General features: G+C 46.0%; 1 protein-coding gene across 1 annotated transcript; it reads left to right on the plus strand.

Moving 5' to 3' along the window:
- Positions 1-13216: 13216 nt before the first annotated feature.
- Positions 13217-16282, plus strand: MYF6 (myogenic factor 6). Its single transcript, XM_053256543.1, has 3 exons — positions 13217-13918; positions 14175-14265; positions 15600-16282. The coding sequence occupies exons 1-3, from the start codon at positions 13373-13375 to the stop codon at positions 15719-15721; spliced, it is 759 nt and encodes a 252-aa protein (XP_053112518.1). The 5' UTR covers positions 13217-13372; the 3' UTR covers positions 15722-16282.
- Positions 16283-21440: the final 5158 nt, after the last annotated feature.

Raw genomic sequence — 21440 nt, forward strand, 5'->3', positions numbered from 1 at the left:
CCAAGGAGCCCAGAGCAGTGTACTACATACTTAAGTTTCTCCTCACAACAACCCTGTGAAGTAGGTTAGGCTGAGAGAGAAGTGACTGGCCCAGAGTCACCCAGCTAGTATTATGGCTGAATGGAGATTTGAACTCGGGTCTCCTCGGTCCTAGTCCAGCACTCTAACCACTACAGCACGCTGGCTCCCATAGTTAGACCTGGACCTGGGGCAGAGGTCTGTGTGCCCACTCTAGAAGGCCCCATTATTTTTTCCCCACGGGAAAAGAGGGCCCCATTTATATTTACAGAATTGCTGTGCCTAGAGTTCTGGACTTGGGCACAGATGTTCAGCAGGATAGCAGGACTCTGTGTATTCATTTTGAAGTGGATCTGTTAATTTATTGATTTTTAAATGTTTTTTTAAAAAAATTTTAAAAAACTTCTAAAAATGTCCTGTAAGTGGTTTGTTTCATGGCAGAAAATTAAAAAAAACTTCTGGATGACAGGACAGGACTCCTTTTTATTTCAAGGAAATTGGTCAATCTTGTGATTTTTAATTATTTCCCCTGCTGCAGTAAATTTGCCAGAATCCATAGACTACTTCACACCTAATGAAAGTGGAACTAACAGTTACATATGAATAAACAAACTTTTTTTTTAAGAAAATGAACTATTCTCAGGTTGGTTTGTGATCCAAAAGATCTGCATGGGAACTGTGAAACAAGGGGCATGTGTTGTGGTTTAATTTTTTTTCCCTTACGAATGTACTATACGTCCAAGTTTTGTGTTTGAACTGTTGAGCAAGGGAAATGTGTTTTGTCCCAGTTAGTTGTGAATGGTCAAGAAGCTGTGTTAATCCATTGGGGCTTGTGTAGTGTGTGTGTGTGTTTGCAAATGCACTGTAGCCCAGGTTTGCACATTTGTGGTGAATGATCAAGAAGATTTATGGATCCTTTGGGAGGTTGTGTAGTCTCACACTCCCCCCATCCCACATGCACTCTGGCCCAGACCTGTGGGTTTGTGGTGAAATATGTGTGTGTGTGTATAGATAGATAGATAGATAGATATACACAGAGAGAGAGAGAGAGAGAGGGTGCTTTTTTTGAAGGAGGCCCCCCGTAAATCCATTAGGTTCAGGGTCCAAAATTACCTAGCTGCACCCCTGAATCTGAGCACACATGCCCCACCCACCCCTCTCAGCACCCTACCTGCCTGACTACTGGCTACATTTTTCCTACCCCACTTCTGTATTGGCACCGGTGGCCGGCCGGTGTCCAACAGGTTGTTTTTGGATTCAGAGGCAATAAGCTCGAACCAGTGTGAATGCTAAAGAGGTTTTTATTAGACAAAACTGAATAAATGGTTTAAAGAGGATTACAGAACAAAAGATAGAGCATACGTCCCTGATCTGGCAAGCTCATGTTCTTCGGGGAGTCCGTCTGGATGATGAACAGAATGGAACCCGCTGCCAGCATTTGCGCAGCGCCTTCCTGGGCTTCGGTCTACACTGAACTCCCAATTGCTAAGGTGTTTCTGTGTCTTTCTTATACTTGTTACATCTCTCACAAGCAGCACCAAGGAAAGGGGCGGGTGGCCCCTACTTCAGTAGCCTGTGTGAGATCAAAGCAGCGGGCCAGAAGCCAAGCACATTTCACTCTCAGGCAGCACTCTTTCCCAAGCTCGTTGCTTCAGATGGGCAGTTAACGCGTGCGTTGTGAGTAAACCTTATCTGTGCCCAGCTGCACTAATTGGCATAGAAATGTAAATTCAAAACATGGACTAAAGAAAATGGTTACACAGTTTTCAATACAAAACAAGTGTACAGGGTTACTGAAGTTCAAAACTAGAGAGGCCTAAAATGAATCCTTTAAATACTTGGATACAAGCAGCAATAGCAGTTTACACGTGCAGAGGGTAAAAGTGGATCACACCACTAGGCCTCCTCGCCTGATCTTCCGCGGTGCCACTACAACCTTCCGACAGCTGCAGCCTCATAATTGTGTGTGGGTGCTTAATCCAAACAGCCCTCCACACATTATTTAAATCATTGTGAAACTCACTCCATGCGATTGCAAAGCTGTGGGATGGCACACCAAGATATTGCATGCATGTGCTCATGTCATGCATTATGTGGTGGGTGCATGTCTAAGCCTAAGCGGTTAGATTCTTTTAAAAAACACTTGTTTTTCTGACAAATAAAGAAAATCCTCAGTACTAATACTTAAAATGGGACATACTATATTTGTGTACACAAAAATACCCCCCTCAAAAAAAACCTGTTCCATATAAAATGCTTAACATTCTGACAAATTTTTAATTTTAAAGTTTTTTAAATCTGCCATATGTTAAGGCAGAGCTGTGGTCTATTAGTTCAATACTCCATTATGAATTGCAGTTATTCTTCAGTGGGTCTAGTATTTCTCAGCTCTGGCTTTCCGAGATCCTTTAGCTTGACTTGATGGGGACTCAACTCAAGCCTTGTAAATACATGACCTTCCCACAGCATCCTCACGTGTAGCTTTCTTAAATATGTGGGTTGTTTATAGACTAACATGATTAGCTATTGATACTTGCACTTAAAATTAAGCAAAGAAGGTGCTAAAACAATTTAAATAAAAGGTTACAAATACAGACATCCATATGAAATTATCCCAAGGATATGTGCCAGACCTGATGCAATAATGTGACAGTCCACACAACATACTTGACATGAAATAGGATACTTGGAGATATACTGTACAACAAATGTCTGAAACTATTATTGACTAGGACAGAGACAGTTTGAGGCAAATTGTTTAAATGGGTGGGGGGAGTCTTACATTTCACACTTAAAAAAAATATTTTATTTGTAATGTTAACTGCTTTTTTAAAATGAAAGCATACAGTACAAACAAAAAACAATCCACTCTTGACAACAATTGTTTCCCAAAACCAACAAGAAATTAATAGCAAAGAATGATATATATATTTTGTTTAAGGACAGAAGTATGTGTGTGCTCATGCACACAGCACAAGTATTCCCTCTACCACTAGTCAATAGTAGGAGTTGCAAAACTTCCAGTGTTGTAGCTCTTTGCCACCAAAGAAGCTTGTTAAACCCATACAATATTGTCTTTTGAATGTGGCCCATAAGGACAGAATAAAACTCAAAACAAATTATGAAAAGAAAAGTATTGTGATTATCTTCAACCTATTTACTCATAAGTATCTGTTTTCAACCAAAGTGGCTTACATAGCAAAATAATATCTATCTGGACAAAGTAAGATTACTCAGATTCTCCACTTCATACCAAAAATCAGTAAGCTCAGCTCCAGTCCATCCAAGACAACTTGTGAGTTCTTCATCTCAATATATACCCTCCAAGTAATGGCCCCACCTGGAAAACAGGGTTCCACATTTCCACTTGCTGTCTTCACCATGGCAAATGTTCCATCGTCCTCTAGCAAGAATGGCAAGAGGAGCTCCAGTCTCTCTCTCCAGTTTGGAGCTAAGAAGCAGGCTTCATTATCCTTGTAGTTGCATCACCTGGTCTTTACAGGGCACAGTAAATGCAAAGAAAATCTCCTCCCACTGCTCCAACTTCAAGTTGGTGATGAGGTTTGGGGTTACCATTTTGGTGCTGAATAGCTGTTCTAGTAGTCAATATTGTTGGACAAGAAAATTTAGAAAAATTCAAACTAAGGAACTCCAACACCATCTAGTCATCTCTCTTTCAGCCCATTCACTCACAAAAACCTCAGGGTCCAAACCCACATTCCTGACAAGAGAAAAAGATTATCACACTGACTCAGGTTAGGGGAGATGTAGTAGGATACACCACTAGGATCCCAAGGACTGGATCTCTCCATCATCACAAAGGGCAAGCTATAGTTTTGCTCCACTAGTAGGACAGCAGCAGTAGCAGCAACTATGTGTATTAGGTTAAACCCCCTTCATAGTACGTGCAAGGAGCTGTTATGGGGTGGAGTAAGAAGGAGGTACCAAACGTAGTATGGATTTGCCCCACACAAGAAAATAATAGTTTTGTTGGTGTATGTACTATTCTGAGTTCTATATGCATACATTTATTACAGGGCCACTCTGTTCTGAGGAGACCCTCACCAAATCGCCTCTGTAGGCTCCCTCCTTACATGGGTATCAATGTCCTTTGTGCTGCGGTTGACCTTGGTGAATTCTGATGAAGGAATGGCTCCCATATTCAAATAGAAGGGAGAGGAAGTGGTGGCAACATCATCACCTCCTCTCCTGCTGGCCATCCCATCTGCAGATGGGAGCATTCTCCCATAGCCCTTTGAGAAAATGCAGGGGCCTTAGAGGGAGAGCTTCCTTTTGTGGATGGGATGGCCTGGAGGAAGGCGGTAATTTTCTGGCTGAAAGAGTTGCTCCACCTCAAAGATCAGCCGTGGTCCTCCAGCAACTGTCTGAGGTATACTGACCCCTGATGATAGCCCTATATTTTGGGTCCCTGCAAGGGTAGTTATCTTTCCCTGTAATTTGTTTCAAAACTGTAATTCGTGTAGAACATTCGTTGCATCGCACTGGGGAAATATGTTTGCCAATCCCAAAGGTCAATAAACATTTTTTTATTTTTGGTGCGACATCTTTTCAAGAGCTTTTTAGTTTAGAAAAAAGGAAACTGAGGGAAGACATGATAGAAGTCTGTACAATCATGCATGGTATGGAGAGAGTGGAGAGAGAGAACTTTTTCTCCTTCCATCACAACACCAGAACCAGGGGTCATCCCGTGCAACTGATTGTCAGGAAATCTACGATCGACAAAAGGAAGTACTTTTACACACAGCACATAATTAATCTATGGAATTCTCTGCCACAGGATGTGGTGGTGCCACCAACTTGGATGGTTTTTAAAGGGACTTCGAAAAATCCATGGCAGACAGGTCTATCAATGGCTACTAGTCTTGATGACTAAAAGCTACCTCCAGGCTCAGAGGCAGGATGCCTCTGAATACCAGTTGCAGGGGAGTAACAGAAGAGAAGGCATGCCTTCACCTCTTGCCTGTAAGCTTCCCAGAGGCATCTTGTGGGCCACAGTGGGAAACAGAATGCTGGACTAGATGGGCTTTTGGCTTGATTCAGAAAGGCTGTTCTTATGTCTCCTTTTATTGTGGGGTCAAATTAGGTGAATAGCCTTATAGGAAAAACTGAACAGTTACTGATAAGTTTCTGGCTGCAGTTTAGGAATGATTCTAATCTGAGGCCAGGTCTAACTGAGGGAGGCTCTTCTGTATCCAGGTGGGGGCTGGAATTGGTAGTGGGATAAGGACAGAGCTGAGCTTTCACCAGTGCCATCACTCTAAATGCAGCAGACAATGAGCAAAACTGAGCAATGTAATAGGAAATGATAATTTTCCAATTAGATTGTAATTTTTTAATTTTTTGCAGGTAGGAAATGTTTCACACAAGTAGCTTGGACATTACTTCTCAGAGAGAGAAGCAATGTGCACTTTGGTAGTGTTATATGATGAATGTTAAACTGCCTCATTATCCTCTATAATAAAGAGCTAAAGCGTGATCCCCTGTCTTTCTTCGGCCCGTGTCTTTCTCGGCTGTTCTGGGCATGCGCAGAGCGCATGCCCAGATCAGCCGAGAAAGATACAGCCGCAGGGACACGGCAGCCATGTTGGGGCCAGGAGGAGGAGAAGCGGCGGAGGAGAAGCAGCCGCCACCAACGCCGGGAGGAGAGTGCGGGCGAGGCGGCGCCTCAGCCAGAGGTGGCAGTGGCCGCGGCGGGGCGACTGGCCCCGATGGCGGCGGCCACGGCAAGAGTGCGAGTGAGGCGGCCGCGGCCGCGGCAGGGTGACTGGCCCCGATGGTGGCGGCGGCCGCCTCGGGAGTACGGGCAAGGCGGCGGTGGCGGATCCGCAGCCTCAGCAAGAGGTGGCGGTGGCCACGGCGGGGCGACTGGCCCCGATGGTGGCGGATGCCACGGACTGGGAAGGACTGGGCCCGCTGGCGGCCGCACTCAGCCCCGCGGGAGGCGGGGGCGGGGGCAGTCTACTAGCGCCTGTTAATCTAACGGGCTGAAAACTGCTAGTGAAGATATATTGACTCTGCATCTTTCCTACTAATTTACAATTATTTGTGAGTATATAATTTTATTTTTCTTATAATCCTGCATTTTTATTATGAAAATAGTATGAATTTCTCCCCTTTTAAATAAATCATAGTGGTTGTCATCCAAATTAAGCAAGGAAACAACACGAGCTGCATCATCACAGCCAGAGGCTGGTCTTAACACAACCAGAGATTCCCTTAACAGTAGATTGCATGCACAGGGAGGGGTGAGCTATTTTCTCTGCCTTCAGAAGTGCTCTGTGCCTTCCAGAAATATGTCCCTGAGGGCTGTATGACCCTTAGGGGACATATTTCTGGAAGGCACAGAGCATTTCAGGAGGCAGGGAAGATCAATAAAAATTGTTCCCCCTTGTGCACTCCACTGCTGGAGAAGCCTCTGGCTGTGTCCTTGCTCTACTGCTCTAACATGGAAATATAGTGATAAAAATAATCACAACAGAACTCAGGCAATTTAAATAAAATTAATAAACTTAATAAAATAAAATAAAAACCTATCAAGTTGCTATAAGATGGCAAAAATTTATGAATATGTATTTCAAAAGTTGCAAGTTTCTGAAAATGTAAAATTTGAACTATATTGGTTTCATTTTCCAATATTAAGTCCACTCCAGTGACACATTATGCAGTTTTCTGCAATTAGGGAGATTAAACGCTGAAATCTGAGAGTCATACAATTATTTTTCTGGCCATATGTCTGTTTTTAGTTTTTAAAAACTCAACAAACTTATACATGAAGACTCAGGATAAGAATTAGTAACTTTATTAAAAGATGCAAAAGTATAGGGCTATTGTGCACTAGTCACTATAGACACACACATATACACATGACATTTGCTGTTTAATTGTTGTGCTCCTAGATGAAAACATTTTGTTCCAGTGAACATATTAAGCTTCACTTCCTTTTCATTCTGGATCAGTCATTCTCATATCAGAATTAGAGAGATCTGGCATTTAATCCTCTGGTATCTACTCATTAAAAACAAAATCCTGTGCCTCTGATATCAATGGAAGAATCAGAATAGTTTAATTGGTATCAGATTTTAAAGAACAAAAAGCCATGGATGAATTCCAATACACTAATAGGAAAACAGGCCTTTTGCTTTGAGATTTGCAGTGTTTCCTCACATAGAGCAAGATGTCGTTTTAGGAGAAAGGTGTCCTATACATAAAGAAAGATGTCCTTTTAGGACATCTTTGTGTTTTAGGACAAAATAAAAATATTTTGTCTACTCTACAATTTCATTCTTAAACTCACTGAAAGGCTACATTTTCAAATATATTCTTTAATATATTTAATACATTTCCCACAGATACAAACAGCACCCACAACACAGCAGATATACAGAGAGGTTAGGACATCATAAAAATTGCATTACTGTGTGAGCTGGATTAAACACAGGGCCAGCATCACCAGTCAGAAGGGCTCACTGCCAATCTCTGATACCACTCTATGTCCTTAGCCTTTGTGAAGGTGTGCTGATGCAACAACGTTATCAGTCAAGAAAGTTGCTCCATAATTGCTTCCACTCTGCCATCCCATCCACAAATGGGACCATTCCCCTCAAGAGGTTTCTGCAATGATTGAAAAAAGTTCCCATTGGCTGATATGAGGTACCTGGAAGAAGTGGTAGCAGATTGCCTCTCTTGGCCAAGAGAGTTGCTCTGTCATCACTTCCTCTTTTCCATCCCATCTGCCAAGGTAAGCCCTACCATGAACCTTACTGGGGAACATATGACCTAGGTAGCCTACTCAGGAAGAGGAGAATCTCTGAGAAAGCAGCAAACGTTTAAAAATCAATAAGCAGGAAGAGTGGGTGATTTTGAGGGGCTAATATCTCTTTATGGGAGAAATCCCTCTGTGTGTGTGTGTGTGTGTGATTGCCAGGGCTTGTTTTGATGGCTGTGTGGTTTTCCGTTTCAGTTTCTCTTTTGCCTGGTGAGAGACAGTGGGAGGAGCCAACTAGGGCTGAGCTGAGTCACACCTGGTGGGAGGGACTGAATACCTGTTGAGCTTGGTTGCCTCCAACCATTCCTGTTGAGCTTGTTTGAAGCCTACTCTCTACATAAGAGGAGGTGGCCAGGAAACATGGTGACCAGAACTTAGCAAACAGGAATTAACAAACAGGTATCATTGGAGTTTTGCATGGAATTTAGCGGGTAAGTGTATAGGATAGCTTGAAAGGAGCCCCTCTTGATCACATGGAGCCCAGAAGGAAGAAAAGGTAAGTACTACTCCCACTTTTCTATTCTCGAGAAAGAAAGTGTAAACTCTTGAACAGCTGACAACTTCAGCTAAGACCTAACTTTCAAACAAACTATCTCTAGATACTCTAAACAGCCAACAAAATGAGTCATGAAGGTAGAAAGCCAGCAGGAGAAGGGACGCTTCCCATTGTGTTGCACAGAGCGTTGCTTATATGACAATCTGCTTGATAGGCAGAAGTCACGGGTGTGTGCTTGGTGCAAGGAGCACTTGGCTCTCAGGGAACAAGTTCATTCCCTCCAAGCCAAGGCTAATCTGGAAAAGCTCAGAGAGATAGTGGGCAAGACCTCCAGGGATGTGATAGAGGCATCCCACTCCCAGGCTGATGGCTCCTCTGCTGTCATGGAGAAGGTTTCAGGGAAGGAGGACATCATTCTAAGAAAGAGGGAAATGCTTCCTTAGAAGGGACCTCTTCTGTGGATGATGAGCCCATATCCTCTCACACAGGGGATACTCCTCCATGGGGCGGGGGACCTCCTAGTAGTGGGTGATTTGATCATTAGGGTGGGTCTGTGACCAGTGTGTAGACCAGGCCTGCACAACATAAGGCCCGGAGGCCAGATCTGGCCCACAGAGACTTTATGCTGGCCCCAGGGGTAGATTTCAGAGAAGTTAAATGAGTTATTTGCATCTGTCTTCAAGGCAGAGGATCCTGGGTCTATAACTGTGCCTGAACCAAGCTTCTTGGGGACAGAGGCTAAAGAATGGAGTTAGATAGAGGTGATGAGAGATGGCATTCTAAACTGTCTGGAAAATGTAAAAAATAACAAATTGCCAAGGCCAGATGACATCCACCAGAGAGTCCATAAAGAATTTAAAGGTGAAGTTGCTAGTCTCCTTGCACAAATTTTACTTGTTTGTTTGTTTATTACATTTCTATATCACCCCATCCAAGGGCTCTGGGCAGTACACAACAAGTAAAATGCAAGAACAAGCACTATTTAAAACAAAGAGGTTAAAAACTATATAAAAACACATTTAAAATAGTTCAGAATTATTTAAAACTAATTAAAAATACTTAAGAACAATTTAAAAACTTTGGAAGGCCAGGCCAGACAAGTAAGTATTTTGCGCTCTCTTAAAGGCCAACAATGAGCCCAAACTACAGATATCTGCTGGGAACAGCTACAGAGAAGGCCCGGTTCTGTGTTGCCAGCAGACGTGCCGGTGGTAACTGGAGACAGACCTCTCTGGATGACCTCAACGTGCAATGGGGATCATACAGAAGGCACACTCTCTAAGGTAACCCAGGAGCTAGGCTTTAAAGGTGATGACCAGCACTTTGTATTTTGCATGGAAACATATTGGCAGCCAGTGCAACTGTTTGAGAACAGGCATAATATGGTCTCGCCAAGATACCCAGAGAGCAGTCTGATTGCCGCATGTTGAAGTAATTGAAGTTTCCAAACTATGTACAAAGGCAGCCCCACATAGAGTGCATTGCAATAGTCAAGCATGTAGGTTACCAGCTGATGCTTTGAGATTGTTTGAGATCATCCTCTTCAAGGAATGGATGCAGCTGTCAAATCAGCTGAAGTTGATGGAAAGCGCTCCTGGCCATAGCCTCCACCTGGGATACCAGGGTGCAACCGGGATCCAAGAGCACTCCCAAGCTGCAAACCTATTATTCCTTCTGTGGGAGTGTAACCCCATCCAGCACAAGAAGATCTAACTCATCCCTCAAATTCAAATCCCCCAAGGAGTACCTCCATCTTGCTTGGATTCAGTTCAATTTGTTATCCCTCATCCAGCCCAGTACTGCCTGTAGGCAGGCATTTAGGGAATGAATGCTATTTCCTGATTATGATTATAAGGAGGAATAAATTTAGGTGTCATCAGCATACTGATAACACCCTGCACCAAATCTCCTGATGACCTCACCCATCGGTTTCATGTAGATGTTAAAAAGCATTGGTGACAGAATTGAGCCCTGAGGAACTCCATATAATAGCTCCCATTTCGAAGAGCAACAATCACCAAGATCCATAAGACCCAACAGAGTCACACTCCCTTTGTTGATTAAGGTAATCCATCAGGCCTACCAAAGCCATCTCAGCCCCACTGCCCGCTCTAAAGCCAGTTTGAAGTGGGTCTAGATAATTGGATTCCTCCAAAACTGCCTGGAGCTGGTTAGCCACCACTCTCTCAGTTACCATGCCCAATCATAGGAGATTGTGTAGTGCAGTGGTTAGAGTGCTGGACTAGGACCGGGGAGACCAGAGTTCAAATCCCCATTCAGCCATGAGACTAGCTGGGTGACTCTGGGCCAGTCACTTCTCTCTCAGCCTAACCTATTTCACAGGGTTGTTGTGAGGAGAAACCTAAGTATGTAGTACACCGCTCTGAGCTCCTTGGAGGAAGAGCAGGATAGAAAATGTAAAATAATAATAAAATAAATAATAAAAGATTGGATACTAGCCTATAACTATGCATCACTGAGAGGTCTAGGGAAGGCTTCTTAAGAAGTGGTCTGATCATTGCCTGCTTCAAATAAGGAGGCATTCTACCATCTCTCAGTGATGAGTTAATGATATTAACTTGGCCATCTCCAACAATTTCTCTGCTAGATAGAAGCAGCCAAGTCGGGCAAGGATCCAGAGAACAAGTGGTAGGCCTCACCTCCCCAAGCAGCTTGTCCACATCCTCAGGCATCACAGATTGAAACAGATCCAATCTAATATTGCAAGAGGGATTGCTGGACACCACCTTAATAGACTCTGCAAAAACAGTGGAGTCCAAGTCAGCCCAGATACCAGAGATTTTGTCCACAAAGAACCCATTAAAAGCATTACAGCTGAACATAGCTTCTGGGGACTGGTTTGTGGGAACATAGTTTTTGGGAACTGGAAGTGCCTGAATCAAACTCCTCACAACCCCAGACAACTCTGCTGAATGCAAACCTGCAAAGTATATAACTTATCCCTACAATCAGGTTCTGTACCAGGGAACTGGAAAGTAGCCAATGTAACCCCTATTTTCAAAAAGGAGTCCAGTGGGGATCTGGCAAATTAAAGTCTGGTTAGCTTAATGTCTGTGCTGGCCAAATTGATGGAAATAATTCTCAAGGGTAAGAATTTTAAGCATATAGAAGAACAGGCCCTGTTGAAGGAGAACCAGCATGTTTTCTGCAAAGGTAAATCTTGCCTCACCAGCCTTTTGAGCAGACTAAAAGTTTTTTAGGGTTCTAAAACTTTTAGAATCCTGAACCAGCTCGAATTCAAGCCAAATTGGGGTTCTAGTTCAGGGGCACAAAACTGAACATGCCCAGTCCAGCTCGAGTCTGGCTCAGACTCGAACCAAACCAGGCAAACTGGTTTTGTGCACACCCCTACCTCCACCTACCACACAGATAACTTCATGTATGTCACCATGCCATAGATGCCTCATGTAGTCGTCTGATTCACATCATCTCTCCCCTTTTCTTAGGTGAAAAGTTGTATGTATGTGTGGAGCACCCGCATATGCGACACTATCTGCATGGTGAAAAGTTGCTCCACCATGTGAAGATTGTTGCCACCCAGGTAAATGTCCGAATTGGGGCCAAGTATAATATAGAGCATATCACAAATGCATGTGTGAACCAGCCCTTAATTTACAAGCAGTGGCCCACATGGCAAATTGCAATCTCCATCTATTAAGCCACCCCCTGGAAGGAAGACCCACAATGGAAACCACTGGGACTTCCTTCCAAATAAATATGCTTAGAAGAGAAGGCAGGCAGGAGTTGTTTCTGGGTTCTGATCCAAACTTTGGAGTTGGAAGATATTATTATCTCTTCCTCTCCTCCTTGTTCCCTTTTCTTGTCTCTCAGTCCTGAATGGCATAGTATTATGCTGTGGCACAGTAAATATGGATTGCATTGCACGCTGGGCAATTCAACATAGGAAGCTGCGATATATTGAGTCAGACCATTGGTCTATCTAGCTCAGTATTGTCTTCACAGACTGGCAGCGGCTTCTCCAAGATTGCAGGCAGGAATGTCTCTCAGCCCTATCTTGGAGAAGCCAGGGAGGGAACTTGAAACCTTCTGCTCTTCCCAGAGCGGCTTCATCCCCTGAGGGGATTATCTTCCAGTGCTCACACTTCTAGTCTCCCTTTCATATGCAACCAGGGTGGACCCTGCTTAGCTAAAAGGACAAGTCATGCTTGCTACCACAAGACCAGCTCTCCTCTCTGTGCTGAATGTGGCACAGATCCACTCCAGGAGCATTCCTGACATGCTGTCTGGTCTTGTGTGAATCAGCCTGGAGACTCACTAGATAGAACACAACTTGGGAACAAGCGAGGCACCATTTCAGAGATGCCAGGCATACAGTTCAGTCATGGCAGGCCCAGATGATCCATCATCACCACTAGAGGCTGGGGCTCTTCTCTTTGGCAGCTTTCCCTAGAAATCCATGCAGCAGTAGTGTTTGTTTCATTGTATACCCTTGGGCTGGGCCTAATGGATTTGGGTCACAGGAATGGCATGTTTTTTGTTTTTTTTAAAGGGATGTTAACCTACCTATTTGCAAGTATAATCATTATAGCCGATGCAGTCCCTTCTTGGAGTGCTATACTTAGCCCAGAGGGGGAAGGGACTGGGGATTTTCATGCTAAGCCCTTGTGCTCTGGCCTGAAATCAACCTCCCACATCACACACACACACACACACATGCAGAGCTTGTCATTCTCCCGCCCCCCACCCCCAGTTGACTTTTTCTTAATGGATCCCTAGTTTATGAAGCTCGGTTGGTGTTGTGGGGTGGGGAGGGGAATTGGGAGGAATATTTTCCTTTCCTTTCTCTTCCAACTAGGAGATAATGGTCTCAGGCCAGCACCCAGGAGGAGACTGGTTGGCCTGGCTGGCGGAGGGTGATGCGCCGCGACAGCTAAAAGTTGGATAGAGTTTCAGCGGCTACTATATATAAAGCAGCCGGGGGGCCTTATGTCACCGCGCTAATTAAATTCCGTCGGGCCGCTTCTCTCTGGGGGCTTCTTTTGGGAGCCCCTCACCCACCTCCAGGAGGCACAGAGGCGAAGGGCGAGAGCATGATGATGGACCTTTTTGAATCCGGCTCCTATTTCTTCTACTTGGACGGGGAGAATGGAGCCCTGCAGCAGCTGGACATGGCCGAGGGCTCGCCGCTGTACCCGGGCAGCGATGGCACCCTCTCGCCCTCCTCCTGCCAGGACCAGCTGGCCCCGGAGGCCGGCGGCAGCAGCGACAGCAGCGGCGAGGAGCAGCACGTGTTGGCCCCGCCGGGCCTCCAGCCGCCTCACTGCCCGGGCCAGTGCCTCATCTGGGCCTGCAAGACCTGCAAGAGGAAATCGGCGCCCACCGACCGGCGGAAGGCGGCGACGTTGCGCGAGAGGAGGCGCCTCAAGAAGATCAACGAGGCCTTCGAGGCCTTGAAGAGGCGCACGGTGGCCAACCCCAACCAGAGGCTGCCCAAAGTGGAGATCCTGCGCAGCGCCATCAGCTACATCGAGAGGCTCCAGGACCTCCTGCACAGGCTCGATCAGCAGGACAAAAGCCAGGAGCTCTTACTGCCCGCCGGCGCCGACGCTTTCAGCTTCAGTCCCAAGCAGGGAAACGTAAGCGCCGCCTCTGACACTGCCTTTCTAAGCCCCCACGGTCCCCTCCCTTAACACTGCGGAGTCGAGCCCAGGGAAAGCCGGGTGGTGTTGCTAGACAGTGGGGGCTGGAAGTAGTAGCTGACAGATGGAAGCCAGCGAGCGCCGATCTGCTGATTGGCACTCCCTTTTCCTGCTCCCACCTTCCCCGATCCAGTCAACCCGCGCCCACCCACCGCCTCCGCTCCCAACCCTCTCTTTTGCCTTCGTTCTTCAGATGCCCACTTCCGACTTCCTGAGCACCTGCAGCGCCGACTGGCCGAGCGGGTCTGAGCATTCCAGGGCGCTGCCGATCAGCTCCAAGGAAGGTAAAGCCTACTACTCGAGGGCGGCTACCGGTCGGTGGGGTAGGTGGCTGGGTGGGAAACACAGGGGAGCCCCTTCGCCCCTGCCAGGAGCCTCCGCGCACTGGACTTTGCCTGGCCGGGCTGCGTTTACACCCGGAGCCCTGCATTTCTGCGGCTGAATCATACGGATCTCCAGAGCTCTGAGTTCCAAGAGGTCGTGAAACCGACTTCCTATGAAATGATTTCCCCCCTAAGAAAGATGTGTTTTGTAAATAGATTGGGACGATCGGGTTGCGCAAACTTCTGCCCCAGCCAGTAAGCAGCCCGATCCTAAGCACTGCGATCAGTGGGATAATTGTGCGTTGCCGTTTAGGATTACAGCCGTAGCCCCCCTTCTAAACACAATGACTCAGAAGTCAATCCCGCATTTTCTTTCCATGGAACTAACTCCGCCGCAGAGGCAGCAACACCCTGCGCCTGATCCTGCAATCGGGCCATATCTGCGAAGATTGTTGAATAGTATTAGCCAGGCCAAGCCCGCGAAAGGCGGTTAAAAGCGGCACTCTTCCAAGCACTTTCTTCTGGAAGTGCTTTTTCAGCAGTGCAATTCCATAGCAAACGGAATAAGAGGTGTTACCTGTCCTGCCTATAGGATCGCAACCTGAGCGACATCCCCATCCTAAGCGCCGCATTGACTCGGAAGTCGGTCCCGATTATTTCAGTGGCATTTACAGCCGAGTAGTCTCCGGCTCTCTCAAAGTGCTTACTGGAAGGAAGTACCATTGAACTAAGTGGGAGGGACTCAAGTCTGAGCTCAGGCTGAGCATCAGGATCGCAGTCACACACACACACACACACGTGTTACTTCCGAGGACTTTGTGAAGGATGACTGTGGCTTGCGATTTCCTTCCAAATCCATGTGGCCAGGAGAAATATTCGCAGCCATGGGCTGTTTTGTTTTTCTGCTTTTGAGGTTTGAACACTATCCCTGCTTTTGCTTCTTCTTGACCCCATTGCTTGTGTCCCGATCCCACTTTATTAATGACCAGTTAATAATTTCCCCACTTTATTAATAACCTGTTGTTGTTGTTGTTGTTGTTTTGTTTTGTTTTCTTGGCAAACAAAACATTGGGGGGAAATTGGGGGTGGGGAAGAGTACAGAAGGGACAGAGTGCGTTTATGGGTGAGCGAGCTGTGTCCCACATATGAGATTTCTGAAACAGAAATGATGGGGGGGGGCGGAGGGCAAGGCACTTGTCTAAGGGGCGATTGTCCGCCCATGCCCCCGCTCTGGAGCCGCTCTTGTTAATAACGGATTCTTTCTTTCTTTCTTCTTTCTTTCTTTCTTCACCCAGGAGCGTCCCTCGTCGACTCGTCAGCTTCAAGCAGCCTCCGCTGCCTCTCCTCGATCGTGGACAGTATCTCTTCGGAAGACCGCAAAGTTCCCAACGGGGAGGAAGCGGTCGTGGAGAAGTAGCGATCGGGTAGTATTTTTGGAAGTAGACACAGCATAAGGAACTGTCTCTCCCCTTCGCCCTTTAGACTAAATCGTGAATTAATTTAATCTTCTGGAAATCCTAGATGGGGGGAGTCGTTGTGAAGCGGCACAGCTGAACAAATACAAAACGCATCTTCCGAAAGGGCAGCGTTAACCGCAGACGAGGAGCGCCACACAGTTCAGCCCCCCTCCCCTCACTCTTTTTCTCTTTCTGCGGTATTCTGATTTTAACTTAAAGTGGCCTCGACCACCCTTCCCTCGCCCTCTACTACCATTAATATATTGCCTTGTGGGTTGAGTGAGGATCTTCTTTGTATAGTGTACGAAAGCAATGTTCATTCCTGTTCGAAGGAAGCTCCTGGTTGCGTTTGATTATTTAAAGAAACAACAGTTCCCGAGAACTAGGGTTGGTGTTTGTGTGTGGATTTGGGTGTTTTTGGTTTTTGTATATACTTTTAGTACTTATATATATTTAAAATGCGGAATCTGATCTTGTATATAAGAACAGCCGGATAAAGTTTCCAAGGGTGTAAAATAAAACTCCTGTGTATAAAGTTGTTGAGGATGTTTACCCGCTTCGGTGTGACTCAACGAAAGACTCCAAGCTGCGGGGGGGGTGGCTTTTTCTCTCCCTTCCCCGGGACCCCCATAACGCAAGATCGGGAAGGCTCCCCCCGCTAACAGAAAGACCCAACGTTATCCAAGAGCCTCCAACAGCCCCCAATCCTATACTAGATACAAGTTAGAACCTCGCTGGGCTTGCCGGTGGACCAACAGGCCATTCCTAGAATCCATTCATAGGAATAATGCCGACTGGTTGAAAGTGGTTAAATAAATCGGCCGGCAAGAGGGCAAGTGGTTTGGTGGTAGTCACACGGTGGCATTTGCCTCACTAACTTCTCACAGGAAGCACAAAACCTCCTTTGTGTGGCTTCTGTGGCTGTCACCTCCATCCAACAACTTTGCAAGGACTTCTTCACATGCTTTGTTAGGCCTAAAGTCGGTTAAGTCACTAGTCCTCATGGAACAAAGAGTGCTCCACCGAGATGGTATTTTTAATTGTTAAAAAACGACCTGTTCGCTTGCAGGGTTCAGATATAGTAGAGCAGAGTTCCCAAGGAATGCATATCTGGGTTTTCCAGGATTGGGATTTTTAGGTAGGAGTAGGGCATCATACTTGAAATTTTAGATTTGGGAGGAGAATTGCTGTTGCTGTTGTTATATACCTTTTTTTCCAAAGCTGTTTACACAGTAAAGGACTGAGAAGACAGTTCTCACATTTTAGCAAGTAAGGCAAGGAAAGAGTCAATCACCCGAAGGGATATTGGGCAGCCTGGAATTCATTGGAACAGTTGCTCTCCTACCTACCCCATTAAATATAGGGGAGAGCCGCCACTTTCAAAAGTGCGTCTGTGTCTTCATGAGATTGTCAAGATCTAATTCTTCTCCCTACTTTTTATCTGGAGGGTGGCGGGAATGGGAGAAATGTGGATTTAAACGCAAGTCTTGTTTTCGGCCGAAGCGATGGGCGTGGGTGGGTTCCAGATCCTCTGATAGGAGATCGTCCGCGGCTGCACTCCCTCGGGATGGGGCCCCATGACAGGAAGGGGTTAAGTGGCTGAAAGGACGGACAAACAGCGCGCCTCCTCTTGTTAGCGCGGTAGAAAAACAATCCCGTTCCGAGACGGGGAAAGCAAGCGCTCCTCCGAGGGAGAACTTTACAAGTTGTACCAGATTTGTTTGTAATCTCAGGAAGGGGAGACCACCAACAAGCCATAACACGGCCAGTACCTCCCGCCGCCACAAGCCCCTGGCCCCACAATGCTTTGCGAGAGGCAGGATTCTCAATGCAGCTTGAATGAAGCTATTTGGAACTCGCCTTGGCGCGCGCGCGCGCGCGCGCGTGTGTGTGTGTGTGGTTTCTCCAGCTGCCTTTTGCACAGCTAAAGCATTCATGCCCCCAAAGTGGGGATCTCGTCCCTTTCCTGATTTCCTTCAGGCTAAAGTGAATTACTTGGGCCACGATCCACTGGGGAAGTTCTCCCGTGGGAGCCCTATTGATATCTGAAGCGCGTGGAAGTGCCCTTGCGCAGCTCTTCGCTTAGCTCTTAGTGTTCTTCTTAGTCGGATCCTGACCCACTGGAAGATCTCGTTCTTCGTAGACAGCATACTACGACTGTCATCCCGTTTTCCACTTCATTGGAAGTAAGACCCATAAAAATCAGCAACTTACCTCCGAGTGAACATGGATAATAGGGGTGCAAACAGGGGCCTTTTCGGATGTGATTCGTAGGACACAACGTTCCCTGCCCTCCTAATAAAAATCTACTTCACAAAAGCTGCCCAGAGAGTTGAAGTGTTGATATTTCCGATGGCAGCCATTAAAACAAAAACTAACAAAAAATAACGGGGAGGGGAGGATGTAATATATCATAGTCTAGGCTGCAGTCCTAGGCCCACGCTGGAAGTAAACCCCCTTGAACACACAGTAGGCTTTAATTCCGAGTAAACCTGCACTGTAGTAAATCTGTGCTATAGTAGATGCCAAAGATGTGTGTCAGAGCCTGCCTTCCACTGCTGCGAATGTTTTATTGTGGCAGTTCAATGTTCTCGCCACGCCTTTTCCACTCTTACTTCCGAATCCGCGTGGACAAGATTGGACTGTAAGTCACACCCTTGAATCATTTCCACGAGACCTTTTTCCCAAGTAAGGATGCGTTGGATTTGAAACCTTATACTGTCCCCAAAGTTACATATTAAAGAAGAATTCTTTGCTCTCGAGTTTCGCCTACCCGAGACCCTTCCCTAAACACCCAGACGTCCGAAGATAGCCGTGCTCTGATTTTTTTTTTAGCCCTTTGGAAACAATTAAGTGCCGAAGGGCCGTTGAAATGCGTATGCCTTTCATACTGTGCGTGCTTTAACATCTTTTCACAGCTATAAAATATATATGTGTATAAAACATTTACTCTTTCCCCCCCTTTTGTTATAAACTCGGATTATGAAGTTTTTTCCTCATATTAAGAACTTCATAGATAATTTCGGAAATGTTTATCTAGTGTGTAGTGTTGATATGTGTGTATAAAGAGCAGCCCTTTGTAAAGACCAATTAGATTTTTATACCAACTATACTGACAAGTTTAGACAGGGTTAGAAATATGGCACAGTTTTAAACATTTTAAGTGTATTACACCGTGCAATATATTGTTTGTTTATTTATTGTTAAATTTGTATACCGCCTTTTATTACAACAATCCCAAGGCGGTTGGAATTGTAAATGTTAGGAACTCCTTCCTTATGAGGCAAGGCTACAGCATCTGGGACATTTTAGTTTGGAAAAGAGGCGACTAACGGGCATGATCGAGGTGTGTAAAATTATGCATGGTATAGACTAGAGAGGGTGGACAGAGAGAAAATTGCTTCTGTCTCACACACACAACACTAGAAGCAGGGGTCATCCCATGAAACTGAAGGCCGGGAAATTTAGGATTGACAAAAGGAAGTACTTTTTCACACACAGAGCATAATCTATCATGCTGGAGGGAATCTATCTTTGTGGTCAGTAAGAGTCAACACCGACTTGAGGGTACTTAATCAATCAATCATAATCTATGGAATTCTCTACCATGGGATGTGGTGATGGCCACTAGCTCGGATGACTTTAAAAGGGGCGTGAACAAATTCAGGGAGGACAGGTCTATCAATGGCTACTATTCTGGTGACTATAGGCCATCTCTGGCCTCAGAGGCACTTGAGGCTTCCCAATATCAGTTGCAGGGAACAACAGGCGAGAGGGCAGGCCCTCACTTCTTGCCTGTGGGCTCCTCAACGGCACCTGGTGGACCACGGTGTGAAACTTGTTTAACTTCAAACTTGATTTAACTCAAATTAGGTTGACTTTATTAGTCTTATTTTACATTGTATCTTTTTATTAATGTTGTGAGCTGCCCCATGCAGTAGTGTACTAGAGAGAGAGAGAGAGAGAGAGAGAGAGAGAGAGAGAGAGAGAGAGAGAGAGAGAGAGAGAGGCCTTGGGCCTGATCCAGCCCAATTCTTATGTTCTGAAGTTTATAAGTAGAATGTACATGAAGTAGATGAAGCTCTTCAGAAAATTGCCCTTAGGGTCTCACGCCCGCTGCCTCCCCCTCCTTTCTTTTGCACGGATATGTTTCCAGTGTCTTGGACTCCCCGGCTCCGTCCTTGGCCTCTCCGAGCAAAAGCAGAGTAACGTGAGAAACTGTCTGCAGTCCGCGGGACTTCTTTTCACATTAAAGAAAAGATAATATTTTCCACCCGAGAGTAGCGGCGACCCGGGCGGCTGCGCCAAAGAGCCTCGGTGTGTTTGCAATTAAAGTGTTTGGGTTTGATATTGATAAGGATAATCTTTACCCAAGCCTAAAGCCAAAGCAAACACGGGCCTGGAAGCGCAGAATTGAGAGGTAATAACTGTAGATAGATAAGCGGCTTCGTGTCTAGATCCATGTCGGGGGGCTCTGGGGTCCGTCCCGCGCCCCCACCTCCAGGGAGGGAGTGGGCTGCAAAGTGATCCAGTTAAGATGTGATGAAAGCGAGTTCTCTCTCGGTCGGGTTTACTGAAACAGAGGACTCCATCTATACTATAGATTCTATAGGGCTAACTTCACAGAACCAATTATTATGTTTCTTTTTTTCGGCTGTAAAGCGTAGAAGACGCCACCCACATACACACCTGTTGATTGCACTGTACACACAACGGTCCTTTGCGATCCCTGCTCAAGGATTCCCTGTTCTCACATTGTGTTCAGCTCTCCTACAAGGAGTGTATGCTGTACAGAGGTACAGATCTGCACACACACAGGTACGAGTATCCACACCTTAAGTTGAACACAGGCACAGCAGTACACTTGCTAGCTGTAGCCTACATTTGAGGGGACAGGCCTGTAAAAAGTGCCCTTCTGAAATGGACGCAGGTCATTCACACAAACACGTGTACCTGTGTACAGACATCTATAGACTTCTACAACAACGTCTGCCTAGGGCTTGGGCTGTTCATAGAACAAGGGGTATCCTTTGGAGAAGAGCTGCTGTGACCGAGTATAGATTTAGGAACATAGGAAACTGCCATATACTGAGTCAGACCATTGGTCTATCTAGCTCAGTATTGTCTTCACAGACTGGCAGCGGCTTCTCCAGGGTTACAGGTGGGAATCTCTCTCAGCCCTATCTTGGAGAAGCCACGGAGGGAACTTGGAACCTTCTGCTCTTCTCAGAGCGGCTCCATCCCCTGAGGGGAATATCTTGCAGTGCTCACACATCAAGTTTCCCATTCATATGCAGCCAGGGCAGACCCTGCTTAGCTATGGGGACAAGTCATACTTGCTACCACAAGACCAGCTCTTCTAATAAACGATACATACTGTATATAGATTTATCCCGTCTTTTGCGAAATTGGCCGCCCAGGCGGCTTACAACAAAACATTAGAACGCAAGTAAGGTATTCACACAGTGCTTTAAAGTGCTCAAAGCACTCCACATCTCAGTGAGCTTTACAACAGCCCTGCGAGGTAGTAGGTGGTAGATAGTATTTTCCTGTTGGAGCAGGGGTACAAACAGAGATAAAGCTTGAGGAGCAGTTCTTCACGTAAATCTGTGAAGGTAAGAAGAAAGATACTTGGGGGGAGAGAAAATTACGTTTTGAGGACACAGATACACATTTTTT

The sequence above is a fragment of the Hemicordylus capensis genome, chromosome 5, assembly GCF_027244095.1.
Source record: "Hemicordylus capensis ecotype Gifberg chromosome 5, rHemCap1.1.pri, whole genome shotgun sequence".
Lineage (NCBI taxonomy): Eukaryota > Metazoa > Chordata > Lepidosauria > Squamata > Cordylidae > Hemicordylus > Hemicordylus capensis.

Excerpts from the sequence above, each read along its gene's own strand:
- MYF6 (XM_053256543.1), top strand. The coding sequence starts at position 13,373 with ATGATGATGGACCTTTTTGAATCCGGCTCCTATTTCTTCTACTTGGAC. Across the intron at positions 13,919-14,174 it reads TCAGTCCCAAGCAGGGAAAC|ATGCCCACTTCCGACTTCCT; the intron begins GTAAGCGCCGCC and ends TTCGTTCTTCAG. Across the intron at positions 14,266-15,599 it reads GCCGATCAGCTCCAAGGAAG|GAGCGTCCCTCGTCGACTCG; the intron begins GTAAAGCCTACT and ends TTCTTCACCCAG.